This window comes from Coenobita brevimanus, chromosome 35 (genome assembly GCF_032717465.1).
Source record: "Coenobita brevimanus isolate Jiangsu-jjx chromosome 35, ASM3271746v2, whole genome shotgun sequence".
Classification (NCBI taxonomy): Eukaryota; Metazoa; Arthropoda; class Malacostraca; order Decapoda; family Coenobitidae; genus Coenobita; species Coenobita brevimanus.
In genome coordinates, this window is record NC_136988.1 from 1,837,876 (window position 1) to 1,852,500 (window position 14,625).

The window sequence follows — 14,625 nt, forward strand, 5'->3', positions numbered from 1 at the left end:
TTTGACTATTCTACATCATCAAACTGAAAAGGCTAATGACTAACATCACCAATATTCTTGTTGTAGCTTGTTTTTGCCTAGATGTATGGGCCAGCCTTGAACCAAACTTGACATGGTAACTCACCACCTGCAAGAACATAAAACAGAGTTAGTTTCCAGAGAGGAGGGATATAGTAAACAGAAATTTTGTGGGCAGGAGGGTTAGATTTTCAAAACTGAGAGGAGGGTTAATGAAGCAGTAATTTCTGGATGGGAGAAGGGTTACAGTAAAATATAAACCTTATGATTTGGTGTGGAATGGTGGTTACAGTTTGGATATCAACCCTCTTGATTCCTGGTGTACTTTTATTTTTCCTGCCTCCATCTAGCTATTAAATATACTAAAGTACTTGACAGGTTTTATACAGTAACTTAAAATTACCTGACACAGCAGCCAAGGGAGTGTTGGAGGGTGACATACTGACAGTGCTGTAGTACCCTGACCCTCCAAGAGAGGGTTAAAAAAGTTAGTCTCCTGAGAGAGAGAGAGAGGGGGGGGGGTACAGTAAATAGAAATTGTATGGGTAGGAGGGTTAGATTGTAAAAACTCAGGAGGTTAATCCAATAGTAATCTCTTTGGATGGAAGGAGGGTTACAGTAAAACAGATACCCCTCCATACTTCAGCTAAATATGATTACATACTTTACAAGTTTTATACAGTAACATTAAATTAACTGACATAGCAGCCAAGTGGGGGTGCTGGAAGGTGACATACTGACAGTGCTGTAATACCCTAAAGCCCTCCAAAAGGGGGTTACCCTGTATAAAATGCTATGCCTGTACTGTATAAATGTTCAAGTAGGAAAACATCTTAAATACTGTAATAAGCATGACAGTCACTGTGCTGTAAAACTGCAAGAAATTGTGTTGGCATAATCTGATTTAATTTTTTTTTTTTACTACCCAGGATAATTCAGCCATTTGCCGCGACCTGATGGCATGCTGGAATATGACGCAATGATTGAGAATATACTGTCTCTCCTCCCAAATTAGTCAAGCAAATAAAATCCAAGGTAGCAAGAATGAAACCAAAGTCACTCGAGGTTACCTTCACTACAACAGACTGCAACCAATGACTTAGAACCCAGTTAGTCAGTCTGAATTACACTTGGAGGTACAGTTGGTAGAGCACTCCAGGACACTGCAGCCTATACACAATGGTTCATGTCCAACAGGCTACAGGAGGCTATGTCAACGCTAAGAGGAGCATACATCATCCGGACCTCCTCACCGAATGGCAGGGTGAGGAGTAGCAATGTCCAGAGTAGCATACATCTCTGCCCTTAAATGTTCTAGCCTCTGGCCCCTATGCTCTGAAGAGGGACAAAATAGGATTGGTTGTTCCTGCAGTAATGAATATACTTTAATTTTATAGCTGACTAAGGAATTTGGCAATTTTTAAACAGGACTTTATCAAACTGCTATACATCTATATCCAGACACCATCCTGAAAGGTGTAACCACATAAAACTGCAGAAATGAACACAATCTCCACCTGAGCCACTCGCCCCCAGTTTGAAAGCTTTCCTTGTTAGATCATGACATTCTATCCTAAACACAGCTCAAAACTGTTTAAACACCATAGACACTGTTAGTATTACCCCTTTGACAAATTACAAAACATTTCACAGCGAACCCAAATTACATATTTATAAAGAAAGAAGCAAAACAGACACCTTTATGAGAAACACAGCAAAATTGATGCCTTTATGAAAAACTGGGCATAACTGACGCCTTTATGAAAAATAGGACACGACTGATACTCTTGCAAACAGGAAAATGTACCTAAAAACCAGGGAAATATTTACCTGAGACCAAAGCAGATCTTTATGACACTAAATTTTACCTTTACAACACACCAAAACTGACTTTTACAAACAGGGCAATACTATCCTATACAAACATGGCAAAATTAACCACCAATACTGATCTTTACAAACATGGCAAAATTAACCTCTTGAGCAGAGCAACACTGGCATCTTCAATGAGCAGAACACTGACTTTTCTGAACAGTAACATTGACGTGAGCAACAAACCTGATCTTTATAAGCAGCAGTATTTACCTCTGAACATGCAATATCTTACCAGAAGACATAAGAAAACATGGTGGTGGGGAGGGTGTAGAAACTGCAATTAAGGAGACACGACTTAACTGCAATTAGGGAATTAAAACTTAACTGCCATTAAGGAGATACTGCAATTAAGAAGACAAGATTTAACTGCAACTGAGATAAGACTTGACTGCAATTAAGGAGATAAAACTTCTGGGAATGGAAAGGGAGAGGTAACAGGAATACTTGGCTGCTGAGTGTAGGACTAGAAAGGAAGAATACAGGGCAAAATCAGTCTCAGACTTTTACTGGATAACCTAAATGGCACTTAAAGAATGATACCTAAAGTGGCAAATCAGATGAAGAGGGAAACAGGGATATCAAAAGTGAGCAGTGTGTGAAGAATGATGGAAAGGTAGTCGTGAACAGTGAGGCTATTAAAGACACCTGGAGAGAGCATTATAACCAGTTGCTGAATCAGGAGTCTGACTAACAGGGATGGCTTGGAATCAGCGAATACAGCATTTGACCCTTAGCCTTTGACTGATGCTACTACTGTGAGCAGGGCAACAGGTGTATCTGGGTTGACTGCTGAAATGCAGAAGGCCTCAAGAGATACAGGAGTGGGGTTAATTACTGATTTGATAAGTACTGTACAATTATATCTTGTCCCAGATGCTTGGCTGAAGAGTGTGATTGTAAATGTGTACAAGGGGAAGGATGATGCCCTGGAAAGTGGAAATTAAAGAGGCATGAAACTTTTGGACCTGATAATGATGGCAATGCTACAAGGTAAAAGGTGTATCCTGATGAGAAGCTGTTTGGGTTTATGCCAAGCAATGGGGCTACTGATGCTATATTGTCTGAGAGCTTCAGGAAAATATATAGGAAAGAAAAGGGATCTGTACTTTGTTTTTGCTGATTCGGAGACAGTCAGAGAAGGCCTTTAACAGTTTCTATGGGCGTGAAGTAGGCAATGAAAAAGATCTGAGGTGGTCGGTTAGAGTGGTTAATTATTTTGTATGTGTGTATGTGCACGCGCTCTCACACCCAGTGAGAGTGAATGGGGATTCCAGTTACTTTCCATGAATGCTGGTATGCATCTGGGGCCAGTCTTGAGCCACTTATTTGTCATGGTGCTTGAAGCTCTCACATGACTTCAAAAAAGTACTCCCATGGGAGATGTATGCTGACAATTGCAGAGGAGGATGAATAGGAGGCAGAAGAAAGATTTAGGAAATGCAGAGACTGAAGGGAGTACAAGGGTTTGAGAATAAATGAAGACAAAGGTGGTATCCAAGGCTGGCAGCAGTACTGTCAAAGCAGAGGAAGTGTGGCCATGTGCACTCTGCCACAGGGGTATGTGAAGGAATTCTATCTTGTGCAGCGTTAGTGACATGTGAGTGCATAAGAAATGTTGTGGTATTAGAGGTAGACTGCGAAATACGGTAATGTTGATTCTGTGTGTTAGGTGCGTCAGGGAGAGCATGTAGAAGCAGCCAGGCACGAAATGTCTGATCCTGCTGCCGAGTCGAGTATGGAAGAGTTGTTAGTTTGGGGCCATGTTACGCGCTGGAAAAACAAAATAAAATAATGCTTATCTCAACAGCCCTCGCCACTTGAATCCATTCACCCATCCTCTTGGCCGCTTGAATCCAAACACCCGTATACTCTTTCAGTCCGAGCACGTAATCTTGGTAGGCAAATTTCAATACGCTGAAAAGCAAAACAACATTAACAAAAAGGCAATCCATGTCTATTAGAATTGTCTTGCAGGTTAACCCAGCAAAGTACTATGAAAAGCATAGTATGATGAAAGCCAAATTTAAAATGAAAGTACTTTAAATTCCATAGAAACCGTTCAATGCCACGTCCACTTTATGCTCTCCACTAACAGACCACTTTTTGAAGAAAAAAAAAAAAAATCCACCAAGGAAAGGTCTTAACTCAAAATTAACCTGAATATTAAAATTTGGCCAGAAATATCAATATCAAAATCATAATTTCGATGTCTGGTAAAACTATGCTTCACCTTAGCCTGCTGCTTGTCCTACCGTACCCTCGCCATGATGAATGTCCAGTTATAACATTGGATTACCATTACACATGCTGCTAGTCAAGAAAAAGTGCAATGGAAAGTATGAAGGGCCATAATATTATCTCATCCTATCTGTGAGGTACGGGAAATAAAGCTGCAAAAGAAATAACGGTGCACACGTTAATATACGGGACAATGGCCTTCCAAAACATCAAACAACACCTGCCGTTAAAATATTCCCCCCCAAAATCCAGTCTATCGAACCATAATAAACCCCACAGCAAGTCAATAGTCAAAGTTTAATATACTCCACGGAAGTCTAATTAATATAAGGAAATTTAAAGGTGCGAATAGGTAAATAACACTTACCAGATGCACATTCCTCCCATCAGCTCCGCTCAACTCGAACCGTTGTACCCACTACCCTTCCTCCCCCCCCCCTTCCAGCCATTCCCTCCACCTCTCCCCCTCCCCACTTCTTCGGCCCTTCTGATCCATTACCCAGTTCTCGTATTTTTTGTGCATATATATCGATTTATGTACGGTATGTGTTTATGTAAGAACCCGTATGTGTATTTTTCCACTGCTGCCCAACTCAAAATGAGGAGGTTGGCAAGAGAAAATATGGCCAAGACAAGGTGAAAGCAATATATTGTAAATCATACTCACCTCTACCTAATTAAGATTCATTATACGATTACAGCATTTTTTTTTTTTTACTGTTTCAGAGGCAGTATCTTCAACAGCACAGTTCCGTCGGATGAAAAACTACACAAAATATATACAGGCAAACTTCCATTCAGTTAACTCGAAAGTTATTAACACTTCCTAACACCTTTTCCTATGCGATTTAATTTGCTGATGACACTAATATTCTCTTGTTACATAAATCCTAATATTGCCATACTTTGCACAGCGTACACAAGGATGTTAACCAAATTCAGAATAAATCGCTATGGAAATGGTGCCAGGGAACTTTATTATCGTCCTTCTGCTGCAATTATTTTACTTAATGCAATTCAAAGCTACAACTGAATATTCTCCTCAAACTGGAGGGCTAATATGAATAGTAACCAAGGAGATCCGTTCCCCTCATAACAAAGACTTATTGAATTCCATGCAACCACGACTGTAATCCAAGCTGTCCCCAGTTCCGTCAGATGGGAAAAAAAGAAAAAAAATCCAGCTACCATCATCATCACCACCCTGCACACCATAACATCCCATCCCGTCCCATCCATCCACTTTGGGAGACATCATACTTACCTCATCTCGCACCACCACACTGCACAATACGTCACCGCTGGCACTCCACTGGTCCACTGGGTCCTCGCCAACGCACACGCAAGCAAGCTGTCGTAAATATCAAACGCAGCAACGCCAATCAATCAATTATAATCACACCACAACACAACACAGACACGGACCACGCATGAACACGATGCATCTCGGCAACGCTGCAAATCCAAAGCCACAAACACCGCTACACTTGCCATAAAACTGCCAGTGTCGATAAGTACAGGAGTTTCCAGAAAATCCCTAGAAAAAACTGTAACCTAGAATATTGGTAAAATCTGTTTATCTCCAGAAAATATACTATTTGCTGTTAGACGTTAATTACCACTTAATGGACATACATTTCTAATCTAGCGAAAACGCTGAATTCGCAACACTACCTACCCATCTTCCCGGTCTTGGCTGAGGGACGGTTATATATCCATTACATATTACGAGCTGAAGTAACAATTCTCTTTAATGGCTGGTAATATATTTGTTACTTTTGACAGGTTATTCAATAAGAACTCCTGGCCAAACTTGGGAGGGAAGGAAAATAATGTTAAATTGTGCAAGATTGTCGTTTTGTATTCTCTAGGCCAACATGAGAGTTGTTTTATACACTATACTCTGTTCACTGTCACTCGGCGAAAACTGACATTCTGTCTTGAATGCCGAGTTCCAACAGAAAGTAACTCTAGAATATGGTGCTAATCACGAAGAAGTGCTCTGGAAAGGATGCAGAGCCGTAGCATTGTCTTTGGATCCGAGTTAACGTAAAATAAGCTCTAAAGGACGAAAATCTCAAGTTAAACCGTATATCTATAGCCTTATCCCATCCCTTCATCTCATCCTCGGTCTCCCCCTCCCTTTCCCCTCCTCCACCTCACTCTCCTAGTCAGTCTCGTTATGAAAGAAAAATACTCTCACCTAAACTTGGCCCAGATTTTCGTCCTTTTGCAGCTTATTACACGTACTTGAGGGGCAGGAAAAGACAAGACTACGGCCCTACATCCTTTCCACAGCACTTCTTCGTGACTAGCATTATGTTTTCTAGTGTAAATCAATACCCTTTTCACCTCAACTTGACTCAGTGGCAGAAAAAATATAATGCTACTGCTCTACATCCTTTCGACAGCACTTCTTCGTGACTAGCATCTTGAATCTAGCGCTGATCTGTTGCAACTCGGTATTCAAGATGGAGGCCAGGTTAAAGTGAAAAGGGTATAGGGAAGTGCAGTTGTCTTTACGTAACAGTTGTGGTTGAAACTCTCTCCCTCTGGACTACAGGCTGCCCCCCCTCTCCTGCAGCCCCCCACCCTTCTCTCAGGGGATGGGGGGGGGTTGAGGGACGTTTGTGTATTGGTGGGACACTTCTATAACCTTACCCCAAAGAGAGAGAGAGAGAGAGAGAGAGAGAGAGGGAATGGGAGGAAAGAAGAGGGGAGAGAGGGAAGCAGGGTAGGGGAGAGGAGAGAAGATAAGAGGAGAGGTGAGAAGGAGGTAAGGGAGAGGAAAAGGTAGGAAGAAGGAAGGGGAGGGAGGAGGAGGAGGAGGAGGAAAAAAGGTGTGAGTGAGAAGGAAGGGGTGGAAGAGGGAGAAGGAGAGGAGAGGAGAGGCAAAAGAGTGAGAGGGAGGGAGGTGGAAAGACGAGGAGAGAGGGGGAAAGGAAGAGGACGGGATGGGAAGAGAAAGAGAGAGAGGAAGGAGGAAGGAAGGGAGAGAGAGGAGTAGGGAAGAGGAGGAAGGAAGGGGGGACGGGAAGAAGGAGAGACGAACGGGGGCAGAAGAGGAAGGAGGGAGGGAATGGAAGGGGAGAAAGGGTAGGGGGAAAAGGGAGGGGGGAGTTGGAGAGGAGGAGAGAGAGTGGGAGAGGGAGAGGGAGGAAAAAGGAGGAGACGGGAGGAAGGAGGGAAGAAAGGGCAGGGGGAGATAGGGAGAGAAAGGAAGGGGGAGGCGAGAATGAAGGGAGGAGGAGAGGGGGAGGGGGAGGGGAAGGGAGGAGGAGGGGGAGAAGAAAAGGAGAGAGAGGAGAGGCAGTAGGTGAGAATGAAGAGAGGAGGGAGGAGGTTAGGGGAAGAGGATGGGGAGGTGAAGGAAGGAAGGGAGAGGAGGGGGAGAGGAGGGGAGGGGGAGAGAAAGGAAGAGGGGAGGTGGGTTACTAGGCTTCCCCTCCCCACCCCATCTTGGCTTGAAAATATTTATGGTTAGTAACTCAGTGTGTGTATTTAGAGAGAGAGAGAGAGAGAGAGAGAGAGAGAGAGACTACTTGCTTGTGTGTGTGAGTGTGTGTGTGTGTGTGTTCCGTCGGGTAAGAAGGCTCCCTAGTGTTAACAATAATAATAATAATAATAATAATAATAATAATAATAATAATAATAGTAATAATAATAACAACTGACTCTCGGATACGTTTATGTGAAGCTACAAAAGGTGGTGAATGTTTTTGGCGTATCCGATAGAGCCAGGATTCCGGGGACTTGAATGATGAGTGAATGGAAGCGTGGCCCATTGGACTGGGCAAATTTGTGCTGTCTGGACATTGCTACTCCTCACCCTGCCCTTGGGTGGGAAAGGAGGTCCGGATGATGATGATGTGATGGAAATAATAATAATAATAATAATAATAATAATAATAATAATAATAATAACAATAATAATAATAATAATAATAATAATAATAATAATAATAAATAATGATAATAATAATAATAATAACAATAATAATAAAAATAATAACAACAATAACAGTAATAATAATAATACCAACAACGTTAATAATAATAGTAATAACAACAATAATAATAATAATGATAATAATAATAATAACAATAATAATAATAATAATAATAATAATAATAATAATACACAAAGTAATCGTGGAGAGAGTTGCTACAGCGGGAATCGAACTAGCGACCTTCTGCACAACAGGTAAGTATCCTGCTCACACCTGGCCCGCCTCGCTTGACATCCACTAATATGGGGTTTTCTGAAGCCTTATACCCACCCCTGTGACTGCCAACACTATCCTGCCCTTGCCAACACCTTACTCACTCATACACACACCTGCATACACAGACACTTACACACACACACACACACACACACACACACACACAATCACGCATGGACAGATACACTCATATATGTACACACAGTTATATAGATACCAGTAGATATATATTCTTATAAACACACACACACACACACACACACACACACCGTTACCAGAATGGACTCCTAGATTTGTCCCTATCATGAGACGGTCAGTGGCAGACTTATCAGTAAGAATAGACAGAATGCGTTAGGAGAAAGACACTGAGGTGGTTTGGCCATGTGGAGAGGATGAAGAGTGAGAGACTAACGAGGAGTGTATGTGAGTGAGGTGGAGGGGGAGAGGGAGGGAGAGGTCGAGGATGAGATGGAGGGATGGACTGGAGAGGTAGATGAGACAAGGAGAGGAAGAGACTAACTAGAAGAGTTGGATGGTGAGTGAGGTGGAAGGGGGAGAGGGAGGGGGAGACCGAGGATGAGATGGAGGGATGGAGTAGAGGCATATGAGACGGGGGTATAATTAGGGTGATGGACAGTGAGAGACTAACGAGGAGAGTGTATATGAGTGAGGTGGAGAGAGGGGAGAGGGAAGGGGAGACCGAGGATGAGATGAAGGGATGGAGTAAAGAGGTATATGAGAGGGGGATTTAGGGAGGGCAGCGATATAGCAGGGGACAGGGCGACAAGGAGGCGATTTGTTTGTGGCCATCTCTTACGACAGGGGTGGGGAACCTTTCTCCTATTAAGGGCCTTAAAGGCCATTAGGATATTCTTAGCATCATTTGCGGGCCATACAAAGTTATCAACTTGAAATCAACTGTAGCCCAGTACATTAGGCATATATATATATATATATATATATATATATATATATATATATATATATATATATATATATATATATATATATATATATTCGTTCATTAGTTTATGAAATTGCATTTATGAAATGCCTCGCGGGCCTGATCAAATGGTCGTGCGGGCCATATAGGGCCCGGAGGCCGGACCTTCCCCACCCCTGCCTTACGAGATTAAGGCGTCTGGCTATAGATAGATAGATAGATAGATAGACGGACAGACACATGTACAGACAGACAGACAGATAGATAAATTACAGTGCGTTTACTCTGACAAAGATCCCTAACCTCTTTCAGTCCATACTCCTTTCACCCTAACTTGGCCCAGATTTTCGTCCTTTTGCAGCTTATTTCACGTAGCTCAGTGGCTGAAAAAGACAATACTACGGCTCTACATCCATCCACAGCACTTCTTCGTGACTATACTCCTTTCACCTTAACTTGGCCCAGATTTTCGTCCTTTTGCAGCTTAATTCACGTAGCTCAGTGGCAGAAAAAGACAATACTACGGCTCTACATCCATTCCATAGCACTTCTTCGTGACTAGTACCACATTCTACCATCTATTATTACATCTCAACATTCAAGATGGAGGGATGGCAATTTTAGGCCAAGTTAGAGTAAAAAGAGATAGCTGACAAGAATATAGTGCCAGACATCGATGCTAGTCACGAAGAAGTGCGATGGAGAGGATGTACAGCTGTAGTGAAATAAGCTAAACGATATTATTATTATTATTATTATTATTATTATTATTATTATTATTCCTCTGCTTCCTATTATTATTTTTATTATTATTATTATTATTATTATTATTATTACTCCTATTCTTCCTATTATTATTATTATTATTATTATTATTTTCATCATCATCATCATAATCTTTACCACCATTAAACTTACCACAACCCCCACTCCTTTCTCTCTCTCTCTCTCTCTCTCTCTCTCTCCACGTAGCAGCCGACTTCATCACTTCCCAAATTTATCCTGCCATCTACCCACACTTTCCCTCCCACCACCTAGCTCTCTCTCTCTCTCTCTCTCTCTCTCTCTCTCACACACACACACACACACACACACACACACACACACACAGTACCCCCCCTCATCCCCCTCTCTCTCTCTCTCTCTCTCTCTCTCTCTCTCACACACACACACAGTACCCCCCCTCTTCCCCTCCTCTCTCTCTCTCTCTCTCTCTCTCTCTCTCTCTCTCTCTCTCTCTCTCACACACACACACACACACACACACACACACACACACAGTACCCCCCCTCTTCCCCTCCTCTCTCTCTCTCTCTCTCTCTCTCTCTCACACACACACACAGTACCCCCCCTCTTCCCCTCCTCTCTCTCTCTCTCTCTCTCTCTCTCTCTCTCTCTCTCTCTCTCTCTTTTCTAATCTCCTATCATTTATTCCCTCCCCCCTCTCTCTCTCCCCTCTTCCCCTCCTCTCTCTCTCTCTCTCTCTCTCTCTCTCTCTCTCTTTTCTAATCCCCTATCATTTATTCCCTCCCCTCTGTCTATTCTTGTATCTATCTCTTATCTACTTGTATTCATCTATCTACATATACACACATAAGACAGATAGATAGACGAATCCATGTCATTTTCTTTCCCTCCTCACCTCTCCCTTTCCTTTCCCTTCCTTTTCCCTCCCTTCCCTTCACCCTCTCACCCCCCTCCCGCTCTCCCCCACCCTCCTCCCCCTCCCGGCACCCCGAAATACTGAATGCAAGGCTCAGTCCCCGAGAGTCAGGTGGTGGTGACAGGTGGTGGTCCGACACAGGCTGCACTACACGAAAATGGTACAGTTACTCCTTAAATGGCTTCTTTTTGACCATTTTTAGCAATGAAAACGGTGCTGCTATTTTGATTATTGTTATTATTATTTTTTTTAGCTTCATGTGGGTAAAATTCAGTGGTTTCGTAGTATACTGTGCTATGGGATGTTAATAGTAGTGGAAAATAGTACAGTTACCCCTTAAATGGCTTCTTTTTACTATTTTTAGCAATGAAAATGGTATAGATATTGAGATTTTTAGTTTTCTGAAGCTTGATGAGGGTGAGTCAGTGGCCTCTCTTTATATACTGTGCTATGGGATGTTAATAGTAGTGGAAAATAGTACAGTTACCCCTTAAATGGCTTCTTATGACCATTTTTAGCAATGAAAATGGTGCTGCTATTTTGATTTTTATTATTATTATTATTTTTTTGGCTTCATCTGGGTAAAATTCAGTGGTCCTCTGTATACTGTGCTATGGGATATTAATAATAGTGGAAAATGGTTCAGTCCTCCCTTAAATAGTTATCTTTCTCAAATATTTAGCTACAGAATTATGTTTAATTTGTGTGTGTGTGTGTGTGTGTGTGTGTGTGTGTGTGTGTGTGTGTGTGTGTGTGTGTGTGTGTGTGTGTGTTTAACCTTTATCGAGAAGAAAATTACGTGTTTATATAATGTGCTTTGAGGGGTTGACAGGCACGAAAAATGGCTTAGTTCCCCAGTTAATGGTTTTCTTTTTATCGTTTTTTGGGGCAAGGAAAATCAGTCTGTCCCTCTAGTGCCAGACGCCGTAATCTCGGAAGGAGTGGCCACAGACAAATCGCCTCCATGTCATCCTGTCCCCCGCCATTTCACTGCCCTGCTCTCCTCTCCCATATACCTCTCCACTCCATCCCCCCATCTCATCCTTGGCCTCCCCCTCCCTCTCCCGCCCTCCACCTTACCCTCATACACTCTCCTCGTTAGTCTCTCACTCTCCATCCTCTCCACATGGCCAAACCACCTCAGTGTATTTCTCCTAACGCTTCCTATCACATCCACATCCACACCACAACGCTCCTTCACTTCCTCATTTGTCAGTCTGTCTCTCCATGTAACTCAACATCCACCTCACTCACATACACTCTCCTCGTTAGTCTCTCACTCTCCATCCTCTCCACATGGCCAAACCACCTCAGTGTATTTCTCCTAACGCTTCCTATCACATCCACATCCACACCACAACGCTCCTTCACTTCCTCATTTGTCAGTCTGTCTCTCCATGTAACTCAACATCCACCTCACTCACATACACTCTCCTCGTTAGTCTCTCACTCTCCATCCTCTCCACATGGCCAAACCACCTCAGTGTATTTCTCCTAACGCTTCCTATCACATCCACATCCACACCACAACGCTCCTTCACTTCCTCATTTGTCAGCCTGTCACTCCATAGCAGTCCTTAATGTTTTGTGATTTGGGGTTATATAAGAAGGAACGATGTGATGTGTCCTTATATACTCAAATTTCAGGTAATATTACAGACTATTCTCAGGGATTTATAGATGAGGAAAACGCTATAGGTAGGGCAGTGGATGTTGGAGTGGCCCTGGTGAGAGAGGATAGTGTTTGGAAACTCCCTGTACTGTTGTTTGCAGATGATACTGTGTTGTTAGGTGAAGACGAAGGGGAGCTGCAAGGCTTGGTGGATGAGTTTGGGAGAGTGTGTGAGAAATGGAATCTATAGGTGAATGTAGGGAGGAGTAAAGTGATGGTCTTTGAGAGAGGTGAAGTCAGTGAATGTACAGTGAGGCTGGATGGTGAGGAATTGGAAAATGTGAGTATGTTTAAGTACTTGGGTAGTGTGATGAGTAAGGATGGAGGTTTGGAGGGTGAAGTACTTGAAAGGGTACAACAAGGAAGAAAGGTTGCTGGTTCCTTGAAAGCAGTGATAAGAAACAGGGAAGTGAGGATGGAAGTGAAAAAGTTACAACATGACAGTATTGTGATACCAACTCTAACGTATGGAAGTGAAGCTTGGACGTTGTTGGAAGGACACAAGTCAAGAGTGACAGCAGTGGAAATGAGTTATTTAAGAGGAGCCTGTGGAGTCACATGGAGAGACAGGCTGACAAATGAGGATATTAAAGGAGCGTTGTGGTGTTGATGTGGCTGTGATAGGAAGCGTTAGGAGGAACACACTGAGGTGGTTTGGCCATGTGGAGAGGATGGAGGGTGAAAGACTGACGTTAAACCATCAATTAACAAAACAATCTATCTATCCATCTATCTATCTGTATGTCTGTTTATGTCTGTTTCTATCTATCTATCCCTATGTGTGTATCTATCAATCTATCTGCATGTCTGTCTGTTTATCTATCTATCTATTCCTGTCTATCTATCTGTCTGTCTATCTATGTGTCTGCCTGTCTATCTATCTATTCATCTATCTGCCCGCATGTCTATCTGTGTCAAGCCTCTCTATTTATGTCTATCTATCTATCTGTCTACGTCTGTGTGCCTGTCTATGTAACTATCTATCTGCCTGCCTGTCTATCAATCTATCTATCTATCTATCAATAGCCGAGTTTTTAGACCAATCTAGGCCTCTCTAAGCTTTCTCAACCCTACTAGATACTGGCGAGAAAGAATGTTAGCCTCCCCGCCATTCCTGCCTCTGCTGGTATTGGCTGGGGGGAGGCGTGGGCGGGGCATTGAAGGAATCTGCTGAGTCATGTAAACAAAGACCTTCAGAGGATGACCAAAATCTCTATCTGTCTATCTAGTTCTCTCTCCTTCTATCTATCTATCTATTTTTTGTCTATCTAACTCTTTCCTTCTTTCTATTTAGCTCTTATCTTTCTATCATTCTATCTATCTATCTCTCTGTCTAGCTCTATCTTTCTATCTATTTTTCTGTCTATCTAGCTTTCTACCTTTGTATCTATTTTTCTATCTAGGTCTCTATCTATCTATTTTTCTATCTAGCTCTTAAAATCTTTCTATCTAGCGCTATATCTATCTGTCTGTCTAGCTCTCTATCTATCTATCCTTCTATCTATAGCCAAACGCCTTAATCCCGTTAGGGGTAGCCACAAACAAATCGCCTCCATGTCGCCCTGTCCCCCCGCCATTTCACTGCCCTCGTGACTGACACACACACACACACACACACACACACACACACAAACACACACACACGCGCAAGTCAATTATCAACAGAAATACCTATGTTTATGTCCCGTCCCTCCATTCACACACACACACACACACACACACACACACACACACACGCCGTGCCAAGAAAGTGAGAAGGCTTCCTAATATAGTGATGTGGGGGTATGGTGGTGAAACCCGGGATTAGAGCGAATAGTCAGCATTTATTTATACTTACTGGCCCAAGAAAGTGGCCTAAAAGTGACTGTGTAAGTAGCCTCATAGCTCCTACGAGCATATGAACAAATTATTATTATTATTATTATTATTACTAGTATTATTATTATTATTATTATTATTATTATTTTTATTATCATTATTACTACTATTA

General features: G+C 42.4%; 1 protein-coding gene across 1 annotated transcript in view; it reads left to right on the forward strand.

Moving 5' to 3' along the window:
• Positions 1-11,035: 11,035 nt before the first annotated feature.
• The window catches only part of LOC145396244 (uncharacterized), a 21,476-nt gene continuing 17,886 nt past the window's right edge, over positions 11,036-14,625 (forward strand). Inside the window, exon 1 of the mRNA XM_080269680.1 lies at positions 11,036-11,123. Within this exon, the coding sequence (XP_080125806.1) occupies positions 11,121-11,123 (3 nt within the window). The 5' untranslated portion in view covers positions 11,036-11,120. The remainder of the gene's footprint in view (positions 11,124-14,625) is intronic.